Consider the following 22,927-nt stretch of genomic DNA (forward strand, 5'->3'; position numbering starts at 1 on the left):
GGCCAAAGGGGATCTGGCAATGGGCAGCAAACTTTTAGGGGAGTCACTAGGAGACAACGGGAGGTGTAAAACTGGTGGAAGATAAGTGTTACTTTGGTAAATATATTTAATCAGGTCTGTTGCAACCCCGAATTCTCAGTCAGTGGTGATAAGGGCTATAGTTTCGCCTTGGTACGGGGAGGGTACCCCTCCCAGAGGAGCCTCCTTGACTTGCTGCATGCAAGAAGAGACAAGTCAGCTACCCATTTCTGAAACTACAATTTCTCAGGTGTTGTCAATTATATCAATGGTTTGGCATATTTCGAAATGACATCTTTCATGACTTCAATATATTATGTTAATATGTGAAATGTTTGGTTTTAGATACATAAATATTTAAACATTCACTTTTAATTTTATTTTCTAGTATGGTAAGTATCAGAAATACAACTGACTTAAGGAAAAACTCTTTGGGACTTAGAGTACGACGGTTCTGAGTTGAAGAAATGTTGTATCATAGCTTTCCCTCACCACCCCCCACCCCCAGCCCAATTATACTATTTCCTCTGTTAATCACTTGCCAAGCAGGCTGTGAGGATGCTACTTGGTTCAGTACAGTCTACATGCTTAATGTATACATTTTGAGAGTATATTATTACATATCTGATAAATGCTAAGTAGTTGAATACATAATGGGAAGTAAGCCAAATTTTATTTTTTTTCTGTATTCTTTTTCTGTTCTGTTAACTAAACACATTAAAGGTTAATTTTAAAAATGGGGGCTGGGCATGGTGGCTCACGCCTGTAATCCCAACATTTCAGGAGGCCGAGGCGGGCAGATCACCTGATGTCAGGAGTTTGACACCAGCCTGGCAAACATGGTGAAACCCTGTCTCTACAAAAAACACAAAAATGAGCCGTGCGTGGTGGCAGGCGCCTGTAATCCCAGCTACTAGGGAGGCCGAAGTAGGAGAATCACTTGAACTCAGGAGGCAGAGATTGCAGTGAGCTGAGATCGTGCCACTGCATTCCAGCCTGGGCGACAGAGCAAGACTCCATCTCAAAAAAAATAAAATAAAAATAGGTATGTCTTCACCAGGTATTTTGTACCACAGTCTGTGTAAGGGAGAAAAACAAAGAAAAGGTCAATAAAAAGTCGTGTTCAGAATGTTCTAGTTCTCGTAATCCTCACTAATAAAATGTAGGCCCCCAACAGGTGAAAAGATTATTCATTTTTGATCTGCAGTCCAGTGCTCTACTCCCTCCTGTCTTCGTTTTTAATAAAGAGGACGCGGTGGCTCACATCTGTAATCCCAGCACTTGGGGAGGCTGAGGCGGGTGGATCACAAGGTCAGGAGTTTGAGACCAGCCTGGCAAATATGATGAAACTCCATCTCTCCTAAAAATATAAAAATTAGCTGGGTGTGGTGGCGAGCGCCTGTAGTCCCAGCTACTCAGGAGGCTGAGGCAGAAGAATCACTTGAGCCCAGGAGGTGGAGGTTTCAATGAGCTGAGATCACGCCACTGCAGTCTAGCCTGGATGACAGAGCGAGACTCTGTCTCAAAAATAAATAACCTTTCGAGCCTCTACCCTGGCTGCCGTGCGTTAGAGAGGCCGAGATGGCCAATGAGATTGCCAAGGCTTAGGTCGTTCGGCCTGGTGGAGACACGATCTTCGGGACATGCGCAAGGAAATACCAGACAAAATCATTTTTGAGGATGACCGGTGCCTTGCTCTCCACAACATTTCCCCTCAAGCACCAACACATTTTCTGGTGATACCCAAGAAACATACATCTCAGATTTCTGCAGCAGCAGATGATGATGAAAGTCTTCTTGGACACTTAATGATTATTGGCAAGAAATGTGCTGATCTGGGCCTGAATAAGGGTTATCGAATGGTGGTGAATGAAGGTTCAGTTGGTGGACAGTCTGTCTGTCACGTTCATCTCCATGTTCTTGGAGGTCGGCAGATGCATTGGCCTCCTGGTTAAGCACGTTTTGGGGATAATTTTCTCTTCTCTAGGCAATAATGAAGTTAGACAAGTTCCAGTATGTTAAGTAATACACCTATTTTTGCCTCTGTATGGAGAGATTCAAGAAATAACTTTAAAACCGCATACATAATAAAAGACATCGTTGCATGGCTAAATAAATAAATAAATAAATAAAAATAAAGAGAGTTTTTAAGGAAAACTGGACAATTCATTTTCTCGTAGCGTTTTTTTTTTTTTTTTTTTTTTAGACAGAGTTAAGCTCTTGTTGTCCAGGCTGGAGTGCAATGCTGCCATCCTGGCTCACTGCAGTCTCTGCCTTCCGGGTTCAGGTGATTCTCCTGCTTCAGCCTCCCAAGTAGCTGGAACTACAGATGCACGACACCACTCCTGGCTAATTTTTTGTATTTTTTTTCTTTCTTTTTTTTTTTTTTTTGAGACGGAGTCTTGCTCTGTCGCCCAGGCTGGAGTGCAGTGGCCGGATCTCAGCTCACTGCAACCTCCGCTTCCTGGGTTTAAGCAGTTCTCCTGCCTCAGCCTCCAGAGTAGCTGGGACTACAGGCGCCTGCCACCTCGCCCGGCTAGTTTTTTGTATTTTTTTAGTAAAGACGGGGTTTCACTGTGTTAGCCAGGATGGTCTCGATCTCCTGACCTAGTGATCCACCCGTCTCAGCCTCCCAAAGTGCTGGGATTATAGGCTTGAGCCACCGCGCCCGGCCTTTTTTCTTTATTTTTAAGTAGAGACGAGGTTTCACCACCTTGGCCAGGTTGATCTTGAACTCCTGTCCTCAGGTGATCCACCCACCTCGGCCTCCTAAAGTGCTGGGATTACAGGCATGAGCCACCGCACCCAGGTCTCATAGCCTTTCTGAAGTATCAGAAAGTAGGACTTTATCGTTTAAGTGTTCAATTGACATACATTAGCTTTAGTTCCCATTTTTGATACAGTAAAGATCTAAATTTTTAGTTATATATATTTTTAGATTTGTGATTATCAGGAACACTTTGTAAAATCAGAGTATAAAGTACCTCTATACTTACTATATAGGAGTTTGGACTGTAATTTTGTTACTTTGTATATGATGATTATATGTAGGTTTCTTCATGTTTATCGCAATTAACATGGCTGTGACTTACTCCAGTACAGAGTTGTTTGCTCAACTTGCATGCGATGTTTATAAAATTGTTCCTTTGGGAAAAAGTATGATTTGCATTTTGCTGTTGTTCCCAGGACTTCTTTGTAGGAAATAGAGAGATGTTTGTGTTTTGGTTCTCTCCAGAGCAGATAGTAGTTGTGTAATACTTGGTTATTGTTACAGGTTGTGTATCCCTTATCTGAAGTTCTTGGGACCAGAAATGTTTCTCATTTTAGATTTTGGAATATTTGCATATACATAATGAGATTGGGAATGGAACCCAAGTCTAAACACAACTGATCTGTATTTCACATACATCAAGTTTGTGCATGAAACGAAGTTTTTACAGCATTTTTGATTATATGAGATCAGATGTGGAGTTTTCCACTCTTGGAGTCATGTCAGTGCCCAAAAGATTTCAGATTTTAGAACATTTTTTATTTCGGGTTTTTGGATCAGGATGTTCAATCTGTATTTACAGATATGGCTCGTGAGCCTCAATAATGATCATTATAATCTAGTGTTACAATTTAATGGAGGTGACTAAGAGTTTTAGGGTATAACAGTTCAGACTTTTGGACTTGGATTTCAGATCTACTTTCTTCTGTATGACTTTGGGCAAGTTGCTTTTTCTCTCAGGGTTTATTTCTCTCATGAGGGATATGTGTCCCTCATGATTATTGTAAGGATTAAATGTTTGTTATATTTGAAGACTTGATAATGACCTATGAGAGAGTTAATGACAGCTGTCATTTTTAACCTTTGAACTAAAGATTCAACTGGTTATTGCTTTTTAAAATTAATTTCCCAGACTAGGCACTATGTTTACTTTAATATGACTCCCTTCAATCTGATCCTTTCCTCCTAAAATATGTAAGGGTAAATGGTGGTTTTATTGGGAAAAGGGAAAGTAATATTGGAATTCACCCCTTGGAGAGAAGAGATCTTGGTGCAATACTTTATTGACCTGTTTTGAACAGACAGATGATACCAGTCACACTAGTTTTCTAGAACTTCCATAACAAAATGCTACAGATTCAGCAACTTAAATTTATTTTTCACAATTCTGGAGCTTAGAAGTCCAAGATCAACTTGGCAAGTGTTTTCTTCTTAGGCTTCTTGGCTTGTAAAGTGATCTCTTGCCTGCCTTGTCTTCAATGGCCTTTCCTTCTTTTGCATCCCTGGTGTATCTCCCTTTTCCTTCTTTTTTTTTTTTTTTTTAAGACGGAGTCTTGCTCTGTCGCCCAGGCTGGAGTGCAGTGGCCGGATCTCAGCTTACTGCAAGCTCCGCCTCCCAGGTTCACGCCATTCTCCTGCCTCAGCCTCCCGAGCAGCTGGGACAACAGGCACCCGCCACCATGCCCGGGTAATTTTTCTGTATTTTTCAGTAGAGACGGGGTTTCACCGTGTTAGCCAGGATGGTCTCGATCTCCTGACCTCGTGATCCGCCCGTCTCGGCCTCCCAAAGTGCTGGGATTACAGGCTTGAGCCACTGCACCCAGCCTCCCTTTTCTTAAAAGGACATCAATCATATTGGACTCACAGCTCATCCTGTAGGCCTCATTTTAACGTAATCCTTTTGAGGGTCCAATCTCCAAATACAGTCACAAAGAATAGGGCCTACATGACCTCAGTTAAACCTTAATTACCTTTTTAGAGGCCTTATCTCCAAATACAATTACATTTTGGGGTATGGTGATTGGGACTTATGAATGATGGGGAGGAGTACACAGTTTAGCCCATACACCATGTAAACATAGGAGCTAATGTTTATGGGATGCTGGCTATGTGCCAATTACTGAACTAAATGCTTTGCATATATAATCTGATTTTACATGCATATTAACTTTGTGATTATTAGTATCTGTTTTACAGAGGAGGAAATCAAGGCTTAGAGAAATTAATAAGATGAAGAGCTGGGATTGAAATCTTTTGGGCTATGGTGTTCATGCTGTCTCAAGCAAAACCTAAGAGCTACAAAATAAAAGCACAAGAGAAAAGGATTAGAATATAAAACACAAACCTGTGTTTATTTTGCAATTTCCAGTGAAGTCTTGTTAGTAAACAACCTGTGAAACAGAAAATTTAACACCAGCCCTGGTTGGCGATTAAGTTTTTTCTTTAAAAAGTGGTGGGAATTTTGGTTTTTAGATTGGAAACAGTGAATGAAATGTGAGATTTTAGCACATGATTGTAATTAACAACAGATTTATTTTCCAGTTGCTCAAAACATTTTTCTCCTTTTTATTCTCTTGCAGAAGATTCTAGTGTTCCAGAAACTCCAGATAATGAGAGAAAAGCAAGTATATCATATTTCAAAAATCAAAGAGGAATACAGTATATTGATTTGTCTTCTGATAGTGAAGATGTCATTTCCCCAAATTGCTCCAATACAGTTCAAGAGAAAGCATTCAGCAAAGATACAGTGATTATTGTGTAAGCCGATTAATAGATTTATTGTATTTGCATGTGTACGAGATTTTCCAAGGAAAACCCTACCTAATTTGAGATATTTTGGTGACTTCCCCCTTTTTTTTGCCCTGCCTGCCTTTCTTGGCCACATCTTGGTTATTTTCTCTAACTTACAGACATGGAGAGGTACAATGTGTGTGTTTTCTGGATAACAGTGATTTTTTTGGTGGGGGGAGGTACGGTTAACAGTGATTCTGAGAACAGATACTTAATTTCCTTATTATAGAAGTTTAAAAGAATTATTTAGTACCTTTGATCACATATAACTGCTTTATGATTTATTCTTCAGTCCATGAATCAAGTCATTTTAACATGTTTATTGGAAACACTCTGAGCTAGACACTGTTTTATGATTAGGAATATAACAGTGAACAAACAGTGTCCTTTCTGCCCTCACAGCAGCTTCCTTTCTGCCCTCACACAGCTTATATTCTAGTCAGGTAGAAAAGTAATAAATAAAAGATGTAGTACGTCAAAAGATAAGTATTATGGGCAAAGGGAAGAGGAATAGGGAGCTAGGGTCAGGGAATGGTTTTGGTTTTTTTTCTTTTTTTCTAGACATGGGGTCTTGCTGTGTTGACCAGGCTGCTCTCGGACTCCTGGCCTCAAGCACTCATGCCGTCTTGGCCTCCCGAAGTGCTGGGATTACAGGCGTTAGACACTACACCTGGCTCGAGGGTCAGGCAATGGTTTTTAAAGAGCATGGTCAGAAAAGCCTCAATTGAGAAGACAGTGCTTGATTAAGAAGACAGTGCCAGAACAAAGACATAAAGGGGGTGAGAAAGTGAACCATGTAGATGTGGGGGAAAGAGTATTCCAGGCATTGGGAATATCGTGTTCAGTGACTGTATTATGCCTGGTGTTTTGAGGGAGGGACATGATGCAGAGTGAAGGATCTGAAGTCATATTGTAAAGGATGAGATGAAGGATGGGCTTCATCACATTAGTTCCATAGGCTGTTTGGTTTTTATTCTGACTGAGATGGGAATTCCTGGGAGAATATTGAACAGAGAGGTAAAATTATCTGAGTTAGATGTTTAGAAGGTCTTAATGACTGTAAGGGAGCAGTAGTAAAAGCATAAATATTGTTGTAATAAGCCATCAAAAAATGACGGAGACGTAGATGAGGCCAGTGCCTGTGGGAGGGATAATAAATGGTTAGATTCTGGAATATACTTTGAAGGTGAAGCAAGAGAGGATTTGTTGCTGGGGATCATGTGTATTGGGAGATAAAGGAGTCAAGGGTCATCCTAAGATTTTTGGACTGAGCGTACTGGAAGGATGGAGTTACTAGGTACTCAGATAAAGGTGGCTTTCTGGCGTGGGTGGGCAAACACCTTTTGAAGGAAAGTTAGCAATTCATTCTTGAACATGCTGTGATTGAGAACACTCCTAGACATCTGAATAGAGATGTCAAGTAGGTATAATTAGGTTTGGGACATTTGAGTTCTGGGGAGAGATTACATGTCTGAATTTACTAGTTGACAGAGTATTGGTTTGCTTTTAAAGCCATATGATTAGATGAAATCAGTGTAAGGAACACTAGTACAGTATAGCTGAAGAAGGGAAGTCCTCTTGGTTGAAATACTGAGGCTAGGGGAACTCTGGATTTTTAGGGTCAGGGAGATGAGAAGAAACTTGTAGAAGGTTCTAAGAAGGAGCAGCCATTGAGGTAAAAGGCTACACGGTCTTGTAGAAGTTAAGTGAAGATAAAGTGTTGTAAGAAAGAGCAAGAGATCAGGACTGTCTACTTCTGATAAGATGAGGACTTCATCTTAAAATGAACTTTTCACATGAAGCTGTGATAAACATGCCTCATTCTGAAATTTACTCCAAGATAAAATGTAGGGAAGATCCTGCATGGTTAACCCTGAAGAAAATTGACGTATTTTGGGAAAATTGTAGAAAAGTTGCAAAAAAGTAATGCATTATCAACTCCCACAGTCTTTTCAGAATTACCCATTGATAGCATTTTCCCACAATTGCATTATCACTCTCTTCGTAAACAGCAATTATTACTGAACACTTTGCCTGTAGTATTTTCTCATTTATCTCCTAAAAACAAGGCCATTCATTCATTTGCATATTAACAGTAATATTTCAAACCCAGAAATACCAGTTAACACTAGTACAATACTATTATCTTATACACATTTCATATTTCATTTTGCCAGTTATACCAATAATGTCCTTTAGAGCCTTGCTACTGAAAATACTGATTTATAAATGAGGAATATGTCTTAAAATGCAAATCAGGTACTGATTCCCTCACCAAGAATATCTTGCGGTGAAAAAAAAAAGACAACTGAACTAAGCAATGCGCTCAGTAACGTAGTTGTTTACATTCTGTTGCTTGTTCCTTATGTTGTCATGGACAGACTACAGTTGGAGAACTAGCAGTCAGTCCCTGGACCGTATTTTCAGTAGTACTTTGTAGTAATTTTTTTTTTTACATTGGATTTAGTTTGTGATGTCTCTTTAAACTCATTTACTCTGAAACTGTTTCTCAGTCTTTTTTTGTTTCTCAGGATACTGACCCTTGAAGATAATAGGCCAGGCTTTTTTAGGATTTTTCTAAATTTGGATTTAACTAATGTTTCTTCATGGTTAAATTTAGGTTAAGTGGAAAGGATAGCACATACTACTACCTAAATGATCTTGTGTCCTCAGTGTGTCATATCACCCTGAGGCATGTGTCAGGAGGCACATGATATCCATTTGTCCCATTATTGCTGAACTTTGATGACTCAATTAACATGGCCCCTGCTAGGTTTTGTCTATCAAGTTACCATTTTTCCCTTTGTAATAAGTAAGTTATCTGTGGAGAGATACTTTGAGACTGGGTAATAGTCCTATTCCCTAGCCAGCTTTTACTCAGTAGTTTTAGTATCTATTGATTTTTGCCTGATTAAAATTTATGATAATGATGGTTGCAAAATGGTGATATACTAACCAGTGTTCTAGAACTTATACTTGTATTTGGTAGTCTGTAAAGAAATGTTCCCTTTTCTCCCCATTTACACATGTGTTTATGTGGTACAATAAATATCAAAATGAAATTATAGATGTGTACTTATTCAGTGGTTTATAATTTATTACTGTTATTCTTCATTTTGGTGCACAAATTTCTCAGTTTTGACAGATGAGGGCCCCTTCAAACAGACTGTTGTGTTTGTGTGAGGGATTCCTATCATTTTCCTTTCTGGAAGAAGGTATTCCAGACTTGTACTTCTCCTACCTCAAGCCTGAAATTAAAATTAGCTATTTCTCCAAGTAGTTCTGGTTCTTTTTAGTAGGAAATGATGCTCGGAAATCGAGAAACTTGTTCTGTGTTCGTTCTTTGCTGCTGATGAGGTAGGAATTAATGTCATTGCCCTTTCTGTGGAAGGACCTAGGAAATACTGGGGTGTAGGGGGTTGGAGTTAGGGAGAGAGAGAAGGAAATATGTGAAAATGTGTGTGTGTGTGTGTGTGTGTTTTAATCATTTGTTTATAATGATTCTGATAATTCTAATCTGTCACTACAGGGCTTTTCTTTGCCTCTTATTCTGTGTTGTCTTCTGACAGTGAGAACCCTGACTTCTACCAATGTCAGTGTATTTACTAATCTGCTCAGTCATCTAGTATGCATAAAATAGTTTTAGAATAGCTACACCCATACTACTTGACCATTAAGCCCACTAAGTACAGTTTAAGATTTGTTTATAAGTTTTATTTTTGTCTGTAGATTGAGGGTATACAGTCAGTGCACTTGGATTATTAATTAGTTAATTTAAATGTTTTGTTATTCATTTGAAATACCATTAATTAGTTTGTATTCCTTTTAGGGTTTTTTACCTTGTTCTTTTCTTTTAAATTTTACTTTCTAATTTTTAAAATATGAATAAGATTCCAAAAATAAAAACTTTACAAAGAATATACTCAAGAAAAGTATCACTCTCTCACTCTCTTTCCTATCCCTTCTCCTTTCAAACCTTAGAACTAATCAGTTTGTTTAGTTTATTGTCATACTTTCGTGTATTTTTTTCTTGTTTCTTACACAAAGATAGCATACTACATGTGTGTATATTCATTTGTTCTTTATTTACTTAGCATTTATGTATGTATCTCCTGGAAATTATATCAGTTCTAGAAATTTTTACTATTTTTTGCAGCTCCATAGTTCTACATTGTGTGAACGTTCCTTATTTTATTCATTCATTCCCCATGTATGGGCATTTTGGTTATCAGTTTCTTAACGTTGACATTTATTGACATTTGGAGCCAGATAATTCGTTGTTATGAGGCACTGTCCTGTACATTTAGGATGATTAGTTAAGTATCTCTGACATCACCCCACCAGATGCCAGTAGCATTTCCCTAGTCGAGACAATCAGAAATACCTCCAGACATTGCCAAATATCCTCTTGCAGCAAAACTACCCCCCGCCCAACTTTGAGAACCCACTGAAGTAGATGCTAGAAACTCTGGCGGTAGATAAAATCTCCTAGGAAGCATTCATAGACAAGAAAGAACTGAAGACAGAGTCCTAGGCAGCTTCAGCAGTTGAAGGTGAACAAAGGAAGAAGAGCCTGTTAACGAGATTCAGAAGGACAGACTGAAAGGTGAAAGGAAAATTAGAAGTAATGTTGCAGAATCCGTGAGGTGAGGGTGGGGCCAAATATTCAAAGATATATTTGTCAACAATGTACAGGACAACAAAGGAAAACTTAGGTAAGCTATGAAAAGTTTTTATTCCATTCAGCAGTTTAGAAGACATTATTGTCCTTAGTGAGAGCAGTTTCACTAAGTAGTTGTGCGAAAGAAATAAAAACAGTAAGTTTGACAACTCCATAAGAAAGGAGGTAGAAAATCAGTCTAATAAAATCTGTGAAATAGAGGAGAATTGGCTTTTTTTTTTTTTTTTTTTTCCTGCTGTGTCCATAGTGCCTGGAAACCCTGGCACATGGAATTAATTTGAATTAATTAATGCAGTTTTGAGCAGATTGCCGTCTGGGGAGGAAGAGCTTATGAAGAGAGAGAAGATTCGGAAGACAGTAGATAGTTAAAGCAGAGTCCTGTAGATGTAGAAGGGACTAGAATGCCTTAGTGGTGAGAGGGGACTTTGTCTTTAACAGGAAGGTACTTCTTTATCTTAGACTGGAAAAAAGAGCAAGTGGTCAACTCTGTTGTTCTTACAGGTTTTTTTCTTTGAAAGTTTCAAGCATATAAGAAAATGAAGTAGTATATAATGAACACCTGTGTACCTTCTACCTGGATTTAACAGTTGTGTTCCATATTTGTTTATTGTGTCATCTGTTACTATTTTTACCTGAAGTGTTTTAAATTACGGACATCCCAGCATTTCTCCCTTATTACTGATTATGTATCTGCCATCTATCAGTGAACAATTCTATAGTATCATTTAATTTGCACCTTATGTTCAGATTTCATGTCTTTTATAGCTGATTTTTTTTAAAACCAAGACCTAAATTACATTTGGCTATTAGGCTTCAACTGTGTTAATCTAGAATGGGCCACTCCCCTTTTCTATTTCTCTAAAGAGATCAAGTCTTTCCTCGGAAAAAATAGGTTTTTCTTTTTCTTTCCTTTTTTTTTTTTTTTTTTTTTTTTTAAGATGGAGTCTTGCTCTGTTGCCCAGGCTGTAGTGCAGTGGTGTGATCTCGGCTCACTGCATCCTCTGCTTCCTGGATTCAAGCGATTCTCATGTCTCAGCCTCCCTAGTAGCTGGGATTACAAGCACCACCACCCCGCCCAGCTAATTTTTTAAATTTTTAGTGGGTGGAGTTTCGCCATATTGGCCAGGCAGGTCTTGAACTCCGGACCTCAGGTAATGTACCTGCATTGGCCTCCCAAAGTGCTGGGATTACAGGTGTGAGCCACCACACCCAGCTGGTTTTTCTTTTTCTTCATGACATTATTTTCTATCACTTGTATTTCCTATAGTCTGGAAGATAAATCCAAGCCATGATGATACTCATCGTCAACATCAATATTTAATACCACATGAGGCACGTGAATTTGTTAGATCAATGAGTCTGATCACTGGGTAAGCCAGAAGAGTAAATATCTTGGGTAAGCCAGAAGAGTAAATATCTTTGAAAGTGGTTATCCAGGGCAGGAATTATAGAGGGATTTCAACCTGAATGCTTTCATTTTCTCAGTCAGCTAAGAGGCAAAGTCAAGTAGGGAGCAGGGAATACAGAGAGGCAAAATGAAAATTCACAGTTGAGTACATCAGGAATGAGAAGTCTAGGTATAATAATGCAAAGGAAATACATGTGATTGTCTTCAAATTTTGAAGGACGGGCATAGTGATGAAGAGGTGTATTTGCCTCGTTACTTTAGAGCAGTTTCTCAGAGCTGATCTAGGAATTCAACCTAGAAGCTTTTGAAATACATACTCTGGCTAGGCGCAGTGGCTCACACCCATTAGTTAGTCCAGCGCTTTAGAAGGCCAAGGCAGGCGGATCGCTTGAGCCTAGGAGTTTGAGACAAGCCTGGGAAACATGGAGAAACCCTGTCTGTACAAAAAACACAAAAAAATTAGCGAGGTGTGGTGGCAAGCACCTGTGGTCCTAGCGACTCAGGAGACTGAGGTGGGAGGATTGCTAGAGCCTGGGAGGCAAAGGTTGCCATGAGCCAAGATGGCACAACTGCACAACAGCCTGGGTGACAGGGAGTGGAACCCTGTCTCAAAAAAAAAAAAAAAAAAAAGCCACACATATTCCTGATCTTTGGGAATTTGCTTTTAGATGTTCTTAAGCATCACATATTGTACCATAAAGGACACAACAGAAATAACGTAAGTACATATAGAGAAATTGAATATTCTGGATATGTGTCTAAGAGAGCTATTCAGAAATAGAATTAGCAGCATAACCAAGTCTGAGTTTGCTGATGTTAGGAATATACCTTAGTATAGACCCATCTTGCTTTCATTCTCTGGTCTCTAGCACTTATATTCGTTTGTTACTGTTCTAGTTCTGATCTCTAGAATGCCTACCATGTTTGAAAACCAAAATTTCAAAATGAGATTGTTTTGTCTAGGAAATAAATGAGTAAAATTTGACTCAAAATGTCTTTTATAAAGGATAAACATATAAAGTTAAATCGAACAGGAATAAAGTTAGTTGTTGTAGAATAAATCCTCATATGAAATAAATGTTCTCTGTTTGCTCAGGTAATGTTTTGTTTCTGGCAGAGATTCCTTTATTGAATGGGACCTTTCTGATTTTAGCAGTTAGATCCTGATCACACCTAGGTAGGCCTGAAAATTACTTTATCTTTGTATCTGTTCAATCTTCATAATTTCTCAGGAGCAGCATAACTTTGTCTGATATGGAGGGTATTGGTGAAAGAAGATGAGTAGAGGAAGTGGGCATGCAATAAATGTGTGCGAATCCTAACAAAATAAATGCTAGAAGTTCGTTTTGTTCTTTTCCATCCCAGCTCAGGGTTGAGATTTTTTTCAGTGTATACTGACGTTGGTAATGTAGGTTTTTCACGTAACTACACTGAAATGGAAAAACAAAGTTCCCTTTCTGACAAGTATAGATTACATTTACTATTGAAAAGAACTGCAGATGTGTTGTACTATGTATATACATAGACTGTATAATGAAATAACATTAGTGATACATTAAAAATGTTTTTTCCTCCTCTAAAAATATTTTTAGTTCTGAGCCATCCGAAGATGAAGAGTCCCAAGGCCTTCCTACCATGGCACGTAGAAATGATGATATTTCAGAATTGGAAGACCTTTCGGAATTAGAAGATCTTAAAGATGCTAAACTTCAGACTTTGAAGGAACTTTTTCCACAAAGAAGTGACAATGATTTACTTAAGGTTATATTCTTTTATAGTAATTGGTTATTGTAGCTGTAATGAGATAAAATCTCTCCTGTGTCCAGTGCTATAGTTAGTAGTGGATAGTCATTTTTCTAAAGATATCTTATGTTTGAAGATATTAACTATTAGAGGAAGTAAATGCCAGAAATTTATTGAAAGTCTTAACTTTTTGATAGATGAGGTTATTCATTTGTAAATAATGCAGTAACTGTAGCCTTAGTAGCAAACATAGGTTGTGAGTTTTTTTGTTTGAGTGTTTCTAAAATGCATAACCTCCCCATTTCCATTAGAAATACTCAGAAATGTCAGGAACCACTCCATAAAACTGTGACAAGTGTTTGCAGTGGCATTTAGTGCCCTAAAGCCAGCAATGCTAAACACCCTACGGTACAAAGGACAGTCCTGCGTAACTAAGGATAGTCCTGCCAGTAGCACTCTTGCTGAGAAATACTGATTTAACTACAGAAACAAAGTAAAGGAGTATGGTTGAACTATAAAGTGATGTTAAGGTATCTCTAATTATAAGAGTAAAAAAAAAAATTGACCAATTAAGTTTTAGGTAGAGAATAAATTTCTGAAGATTAATAAACAGTCTATTCCTAGCTCTGTCACTTATTAGTTTAATTATCTTAGGGGAATCATTTAATTGCAGGTCCTTTGTATTTTCCTCTTTGTATCTGTCATCGCTACTACCACTACCAGTTCTCCTCCCCACAATATGAGACTTAGGAGTTAACCATATCTGTATGGACTAGGCAGGTAACTTTTAAGTGGTAACTATAGAGTACATACTCTTTTAGAAAGAGGTAGCTGCTGTCTGGCTCCAGCAGGACATGGCCATGTGAACTATCAGTGATAGCCCATTTTTACTGGATGCTCACATTTTTCAAATAAAGCCATAAGGCTGGATTTTTGTTGAGGGTTGGTCACCACTTTAACAGCTATATTCCTATGCCTAAAATCACCCATTTAAAATGTACAATTTAGTGGTTTTTCCTATATTTATGAAATAATGCAACTGTCACCATAATCTTAGTACATTTCAATGACACCCAAAAGAAACCTTGTATCCATTAGCAGTCACTCTCCAGTTTCCTCACTCTCCAGTTTTCGTCTCTGTCCCAGCTCCAGGCAACCACCAATCTATTTTTTTTTTTTTGCCTATTATTGATATTTCATATAAATGGGACCAAATATCTGATATTTTGTGACTGGCTGCTTTCACCTAGTGGAAGAGATTCATCGCTGTTGCAGCATGTACTTTGTTCCTTTTAATGCTAACTAATTTAAAAAAAGATAAACATGCAGTTCAAGCCAAACAAAATATGTCTATGAACCATAGGTGGTCCTGTGCCTGCCAGTTTGAACTCTTAAGTGTAGATTACATTATTTTTATTCTATGTTATTTTTGCCATGAATCCACTGGATTTTTCCCCCAAACCATTTTGATAACTGTCTTACTATTAGCTAAATGAAACTTTAGTGATATCTTGAGTAGGCATTTTCTCTGACAGCAGTGTTACTTATCTGCTAATGTGATTCTTTTTTTTTTTTTTTTAATGGAAACAAGTGTAGACCCAAGGGCTAACATATTTTAAAGCAGTAATAAAGAAAGAGCTTCCAATAGAATAAACATGGAGTATTAAAATATTTAACATAAAGGGCCAAATCTCAGTTTAAAAATACTTTCACTTGATTGCCAATTTTTAATGTAGTTCAGAGTTGTTTTTTCTTGTAAAAATATCTTTCTCTAATTTTGTAATTTTATTGGAAAGATAAGATTGATATGCATAATTTCCCTGAACGTTTCATTAATCAGTATCTGAAATTGTGAAATTTAGCATATCACACACTCCAAAGCAGAGCACTCTCTTGAGGTAATCTGTATTTCAAGTGATCCCCCTCAGTTCTAGAGATTTAAAGGTAATGTTTATAAATTACTCAACAAAAGGTTTTAAATCCATATAAAAGAATTCAAGAGGTTGTGAAATAGTTCTAGGCTTGCTAAGAGTATGCTTTGGCTATTTTGAAAATGAAGAGGGGCCAATAGGATATATCTGAGCATCCAAGATTAGGAAAAATTAATGTGGAAGAGAGCACTTTGATTTGAGGCTACTTGATTTAATACAAAAAGTACCTTATTTAAAAGTAAGATCTTTTTAAAACAAGTAACTCATTTGAAATATGGGAAGCTATAACAAGAGAAAAATAGGGGATTTTAGTTTCTTCTGAAATCTAAAATTACTAAACAGTGTATTAGAATGATGTCGTGCAAGTAATATATGCATATGTTCTTGAACAATTCAAACAATTCAGAAATGGAGTAAAATTTAAGAACCCTTATCCCATTTATCTTGAGCAGTATTAGATTTTTTTAAAGAGTAGAATTGTCCTTTTTCTCCTAGAAATTAAAAAATTTTAAAAAATATAAATAGATGTCTGTCAGTCTCCTGTTTCCCCTTTCTGTCTCCATCTGACACGCACACGTACACAAATGTGAGCATGCACACACATGCACAGAGTGCCTACATGTTAAGTGTTAAGTAGGAAATTTTGTGTAAAACTTTGTAATTAAAATAGAAAAAACCTGGAATATACTGTATATATGTGATTATATTTTAATTTTTCCTTTATAGTAAGGATGAGTCAACCTGATACATTGTAAAATACGCTTAAAGTTCAGACCTTTTACGTAAAACAGATTTTCTGAAAATTTATCATAGGACTTAATGAACTTAAACTATGACACACATACTTTCCTAACATGTTTATATTTAATATATTTGTTTTTGAATATTTCAGTAACAAATAATTCTTAAAGTGCTGATTTAAAACATTAATCTTTTCTCGTTCTGTTAGTTGATTGAATCAACAAGCACTATGGATGGGGCAATTGCTGCTGCCTTGCTGATGTTTGGTGATGCAGGTATGCCTGACTTACTTTTAAGCCTTGTCGATTTGTTGTTACATAGTAATAATAGTACCGTCTCATTAATACTGCTCCACAGTTTATCAGACACTTTTATGAATTCTTATAGGAACCTGTGAGGTATGTATTGTACATACAAGTGTATGTATGTACATGTATTTCCATGTCCTTTTGTTAAAGGTTATGCCAGTTTATGCTTTTATCAACAGTATGTTTGTGAATGCTCATTTTTTCTAAGTGGATTCTTTCTACTTTTAATTTTTTTTAAGTTTAAAATATGTACAAAAATAGAAAACAGTATGAGTTCCCATGGACCCATCATTCTTCAATAATTATCTACCTAATTTTTCTTCCACTAAGTGGATTGCATTTGAGTAGACATCTACATAAGATTTTATTTTATCCATATGAAATATTTTAAATCTTTAATTTCCTCCAGTTTGAGCAAGGAGACAGTATTTTGTGGGTGCTACCTACACAAAGTATCAAGATACTTTTTTGTCTTCTGTTTATTATTAATAGCTGTGTGACCATCAGCAGTGTTGCTGACTCTTCTGTCTTTGTTTCCTTAGCAGTAAAATAGTATATAATGCCAAACTCAGAGGTTGTTGTGAAGAACTAACAATGTATACTTCTTATTAGGGTGCCTGGTACATAGTGAGTGCATACCAAGTGTTAGCAGCTATTTGTTTAAGGGTCGTCTGATGATTAAAGAAAAGTTACAGGAGAATGTTACATTACTGCGTCCCTAGCACTTATTTTAAAAGCGTCTGAGCTAGGAGTATGCCACTGCACTCCAGCCTGGGTGACAGAGCAAGACCTTGTCTCAAAAAAAAAAAAACCTCCTGAAAAATTATAGGCTCGGTGAACATTTGTTGAGCTGCAAAATGTTTGAGAAGTTTTGCAGTTTCCCAATACATTCTTGCTGTCACATTATCTCATTAGTCCATAAACATTTCATTAAAAACAGGTTATGGAATTACTTTATTCCACAGTAGCATCTAATCTTTTTTCTCTTGAGCATTTCATCTTACTCAACTTGTTCATTAATTTCACAAATATTTATTATGCTTCTTTACTAGGTAGCACAGGCTGTGGCTTAGGTACTGAGGCTACATGAGGAAACAAAATGAATACAACCTCTGCCCTCATAGAGTTTACAATCCTCATTAAATTTATTTAGCTTCAGCTGAGTTTTTTCTTATTCTTCCATTGTACTTCAGATTATTTCATTTAAAAAAAATGTTAAGTGGCAAATTACAAGGAAACAAAAATTTAGGATTTTCTTGTTTTTTAATTTTAAACTTTTTAAACTTCCATGCTGCATCATGGAAAAGACAGAACAATCTCATCAGACATCTTCATTTTTAGTGTAGTGCACTTTGAGGTAGTATATAGAATGGCAGCTTTGTCTAACCTTGAAGATAAGGTTAATCTTCAATATACTATGTCTTTAAGACAGGAAACTATACTTGCCATTTTAGGACAGTTTTCAACAAAAGACCTTTTCAAATACCTGTAAGTGATCTTTAACAGATCTGCAAATTGTGACAGTTCACTTTTTTTTTTTTAACCACAAATTGCAGTCTTATAGACAGCTGTCAGCCTGCATATTAAACACTAGGGATGTTTTTATGCTGTTTCTTTTGAAGTTTTGTTTTTGAATATGAAATTACAGAAACAAAAAAAATGCATATCCAAAGTTTTTACTCTGCTTCACAAAGTAAGAGTACGAATTTATTGATGTTGTCAGGAGTCTCTCTAGCTGTTCTGTTGTGTTCTTTTTTTGTTTTTTATTTTGAGACAGGACCTCACTCTTGTCACCCAGACTGGAGTGCAGTGGTGCAGTCTCAGCTCACTACTTCTGCTTCCCAGGCTGAAGTGATCCTCACACCTCAGCCTTCCAAGTGGCTGGGACTACAGGCATGTACCACCACGCCCAGCTCATTTTTGTTGTTTTAGTAGAGGTGGGGTTTCACCATATTGCCAAGGCTGATCTCGAAGTTCTGAGCACCAGAGATCCGCCCACCTCAGCCTCCCAAAGTGCTGGGATTACAAGCATGAGCTCTGCACCTGGCTTCTGTTCTATTCTTTTTAGGAAAGAATTCAGCATGTCTAGGTGATGTGGCAAAATTATCTGATTGGAAGCTTTTTTTTCAGACTTAAAATATTACATTTAGAATATTGTGGTTAGTATTTGTACTGACAAGAATACTGTGCTTTAAAATGTTAATAACATTCCATTTTATTTTGTAATAGCCATGTTAATGAAATGTTTAAGCTGACATGTATGTATTTATTTCAACTTCATAGTTAGGGCTCTGATACAATTAATGCTGAGATCTTAAACCTTTGTAGTCTTTAGCAGGTGCTTTCATAGTAGCACAGCAATATGTCTGACAAATTTGTTCTCCGAAAGCAAAAGTATTTAAGAAATAGGTAAATGTATACAAAATGTATACAAGCATACATAAGTAGCATATGTAGCTCAAGTTTATTGTCTTCCAATCATGACAGTATGCAGATTTCCTGTTACTGCTGTACCCTATGTTATAGTCTCTTGTTTTTACATTAAAAGCATTTGTTGCTTAAGCTCTCTGTATCTCTGTCCTCATTTGGGAAATAAAAATGTTACTTACTTTGTAGGTTTGTTTGTGGAAAGTAAATGAAACAATAGTTTATAAAAGACCTTGCGCAAAGCCTGGTACATAGTAGACACAGAAATTACTGGTTTCTGTGATGGTATTCAGATAACTTACACTTGGTGGGAGTCAGCTTTTTTTCACTGCTCAACATTCAGCCACTGGGAAGAAACCCTCCTTCCTAATGTTGCTGTGTAGAATTACTCACTAATTTAGAAATGTGTATTTTTAGATTAAATAATGTGATGGTTTATGAATATAGTATTACAGTGATTTCTCCTTCTGAAAGACTGCAAAGAATGTTGACTTTTTTTTTCAATTCGGTCATATGTAGAACAACAAACACTGGGCCTGATATCAAGAGAACTGTCTAGTAATTCATTATAATACATTTTTTGCCTTTGTTTTACATTAAATTGATTTTTTTGCTGTTTCTGTGCAAAGTTTGAGTGTGCTGCTCTGCTTTAAAAGGTGGTGGGCCCAGGAAAAGAAAATTATCTTCTTCTTCAGAGCCATATGAGGAAGATGAATTTAATGATGATCAATCTATAAAAAAGACAAGACTGGATCATGTAAGTTTACATTTGAATTACAGTATCAAAATTGACTGCTTAACTTTAGAATATATTGAGTTTGTGGATATTATTAGACCTGAAAATCCACCTAAATGAATTCCTTTCTTTCACAACTAAGGGAATTTATGTCTACATTTAATTTGTGACTGTTTTTGCTTTTTAATTTATCCAGTATGAAGCCTGTTTAAGCAAAGACTATTTTGTGTCTGTGGATATCAGACCTGAAAATTTGTCTAAATGAATCATTCTTTTCTTTCACAACTAAGCCAGATAATTTATGCTTCTATATAATTTGTGACTGTTTTTGCTTTCTTTTAAATTTATCCAGTATTAATTGCTTATCTCTGCCCTCTTCGTTACATTGGGTTCTCTGAACTGTGTGCGTGTTAATCTCCAAATTTCCCCTTTTTATAAGGACAACAGTCAGATTAGGTCTCGCTCTAATGACCTCATTTTAACTTGAATATCTCACTAGTGACCCTGTCTCCAATAAGGTCACATTCTGAGGTACTGGGCAGCAGGACTTCAACATATGAATTTGGAGGGGACACAATTAACCCATAATAGTGGTGTTTCCAGAAGCAGGTAGATAGGGAAGGCAAATTCATACTTAGAGTAAGTTATCTGTTACTGTGTCTTTCATGATGAATTATGAAGGTCTAATCATCCTGCCACCAGGCAGTTGACTGAATCTCCCAAGGATTGGTGCTATAATGGGGACTCATTGTTGGCCTCTGTTCCTTGCAGGTTGAGCACTGACCATAGCAGTAGCCAGATTAATCTTGGTGTAGAAAGTCTTACCTTGTTGACTTGCATGCACAGACTCAAACCCAGTTGCCATGGCCATTTGTAAATGGGCCTATTGAGCAGGCATTCAAGTGGCTGTGGACTTAACTGGTGTTCACAAAATGGGTGATCTTGTATACCAGATCTTTAAAAATTTTCTCTGCCACATGTGCACCCTTGGCTGAACATTCACATGAACACTGTTATCCTTATATTCTATTCTCAGGATACCTTCTTTTTTTGTTTTGTTTTTGAGACAGAGTCTCACTCTGGCCCAGGCTGGAGTACAGTGGTGTGATCTTGGCTCACTGCAACCTCTACCTCCTGGTTTCAAGCAATTCTCGTGCCTCAGCCTCCCGAGTAGCTGGGATTACAGGCATGCAGCACCATGCCCAGCTATTTTTTTTTTTTTTTTTTTTTTTTTTTTTTAATTTTTTTGTAGAGATGGGTTTACACCATGTCAGCCAGGCTGGTCTCGAACTCCTGACCTCAAGTGATCCACCCACCTAGGCCTCCCAAAGCACTGAGATTACAGGTGTGATCCACCACGCCTGGCTGTATTCTCAGAATAACTTTAATTCTGAGATGTTCAACAATGTACCTCTTCCCCAGACTTCCTGGTTACCAGTTTTTCAGTCTTGTTCTTCTCCTTAGCCTCTGTCCATGATATATTGCTGATCTCTACCCCGGCCGTCTCTTGGTACACAAAATGGGCAACAAGATGTACTGCCCAAAGTTGTACACAGGGCTACTCTCTGAGTTGGGTTTATATTATAGCAGTTGTACATTTGACTGGTTCTAAAATTACGCAAATCTTTTGTAAAGTCAAGCCAGTTCAGGCTGGGTGCAGTGGCTTATGCCTATAATCCCAGCACCTTGGGAGGCCGAGGCAGAAGGATTGTTTGAGCCCAAGAGTTCAAGACCAGCCTGAGCAATATAGTGGGACTCCCGTCTCTGCAAAAAAAAAAAAAAAGAAGAAGAAGAAAAAATTTTAATTAGCTGGGCATGCTTACAGGCAGCTATAATCTCAGCTACTCGGAGGCTGAGGAGGAAGGATTACTTGAGCCCAGAAGGTTGAGGCTTCAGTGAGCCATAATTATGCCACTGCACTCCAGCCTGGGTGACACAGTGAGACCTGTCTCATAACAAACACTTGAAGTTTAAAGATTTCTCCCCCTCTTTATCAGGTAATAAAGAATTTTCTCTTTTTTTTTCCGAGACATAGTCCCACCCTGTCACCCAGGCATGATCTCGGCTCACTGAAACCTCTGCTTCCTGGGTTCAAGTGATTCTCCTGCCTCAGCCTCCCACGTAGCTGGGATTACAGGCGTCCACTATGCTTAGTTAATTTTTGTGTTTTTAGTAGAGACAGAGTTTCACCATATTAGCCAGGCTGATCTCAAACTCCTGACCTCAAGTGATCCACTTGCCTTGGCCTCCCAAAGTGCGGGGATTACAGGCGGGAGCCACTGTGCCCAACCTATCAGGTCATAAAGAATTTTTTCTAATGCCTCAGGTATTGGTTGAAGAAGGGGCGGCTGTGATGCAGAAGCAGGTACCGTGAGAGTCTGAGACACCTGCACATGCAATTTATTTGTGTCTCTTAAACCTACTGAAGTCCAGTCTCAAGTATACCATTCTACTTGATGGGTTGCTGCTGCCACTGCTAAGGTTTAGGTTAGGTAAATCAGATACCAGATCACATAACAACTCAAGTCTCATGATCATTTGATGTTCTGTGGTCAACTGTTCTGCTTTTATCAGGATTTATTATCAAGTCAATAGCTATTTCACAAGAATACATCAGTCATTTTTTTTTTAATGTGAATTTATTCCAGTGTTAATACATTAGAGAACGATTTGAGTATAATCCGAAATTTGCATGTGTTTATGTGCAGTTTTGCCCGTGAGAAATAGTAGGTGATCATAGAAAGTTGCTTCCTGCTGAACCAAGCTACATAGGAATGCATAAAACACACACGTTTCCAGTATCCACTGGCTGCCTCTTTTTACCATGTATATTATCCTGTTAGGTGGTGATGTGCTATTCTTTGACATTTGTGATCTTTTCTATTTGAAAAAAGCACTCATTCAACATCCCAATCCTATCTAAGCATTCTGGTTCAAAAATGCCACACAGTGCATGCAGAGGGAATGTTTTGAGTATTAAGGAGAAGCTCAAAACAAGAGAATATTTAGAAAGAAAGAAGAACATACGATAGATCCCAAGCAAGAGATATAAAGGAATCCACATTATGGACCATCAAAGATAATGCCACAAAAATAAAAGTGTATGTATGGCTGGACCAGGTTCAAGTGCTGGAAAGTCAATAAGAGCAAGGCCTAAAGAAACAGAAGAAAAGGAAAGATTGTCAAATATTTGGATTCAAGACCAAAGGGTGATAAACTAAGGGACAACCTTTCCTATATAGATCTTTGTAATTATATACACAGATCTAAAATAGAAGTCGCTGTACCCTGCATAAGTGGCTCCTTTTAGTGCTAGTAGTGGTTGCTTTAATGATTTCAAACAATGCTATAGTTTTCTAAGCCTTTGGCTGTGG

General features: G+C 37.6%; 1 protein-coding gene and 1 pseudogene across 3 annotated transcripts in view; both read left to right on the forward strand.

Moving 5' to 3' along the window:
* The window catches only part of SMARCAD1 (SWI/SNF-related, matrix-associated actin-dependent regulator of chromatin, subfamily a, containing DEAD/H box 1), an 83,050-nt gene that overhangs the window by 14,130 nt on the left and 45,993 nt on the right, over window positions 1–22,927 (forward strand). For all 3 annotated transcript variants that reach the window (XM_023193330.1, XM_023193331.2, XM_023193332.2), the window contains 4 exons: window positions 5,368–5,545; window positions 13,260–13,428; window positions 16,291–16,357; window positions 19,474–19,574. In XM_023193330.1, the coding sequence (XP_023049098.1) occupies window positions 5,368–5,545; window positions 13,260–13,428; window positions 16,291–16,357; window positions 19,474–19,574 (515 nt within the window). The remainder of the gene's footprint in view (window positions 1–5,367; window positions 5,546–13,259; window positions 13,429–16,290; window positions 16,358–19,473; window positions 19,575–22,927) is intronic.
* LOC111527136 lies at window positions 1,600–1,973 on the forward strand (annotated as a pseudogene).

This window comes from Piliocolobus tephrosceles, chromosome 3 (genome assembly GCF_002776525.5).
Source record: "Piliocolobus tephrosceles isolate RC106 chromosome 3, ASM277652v3, whole genome shotgun sequence".
Classification (NCBI taxonomy): domain Eukaryota; kingdom Metazoa; phylum Chordata; class Mammalia; order Primates; family Cercopithecidae; genus Piliocolobus; species Piliocolobus tephrosceles.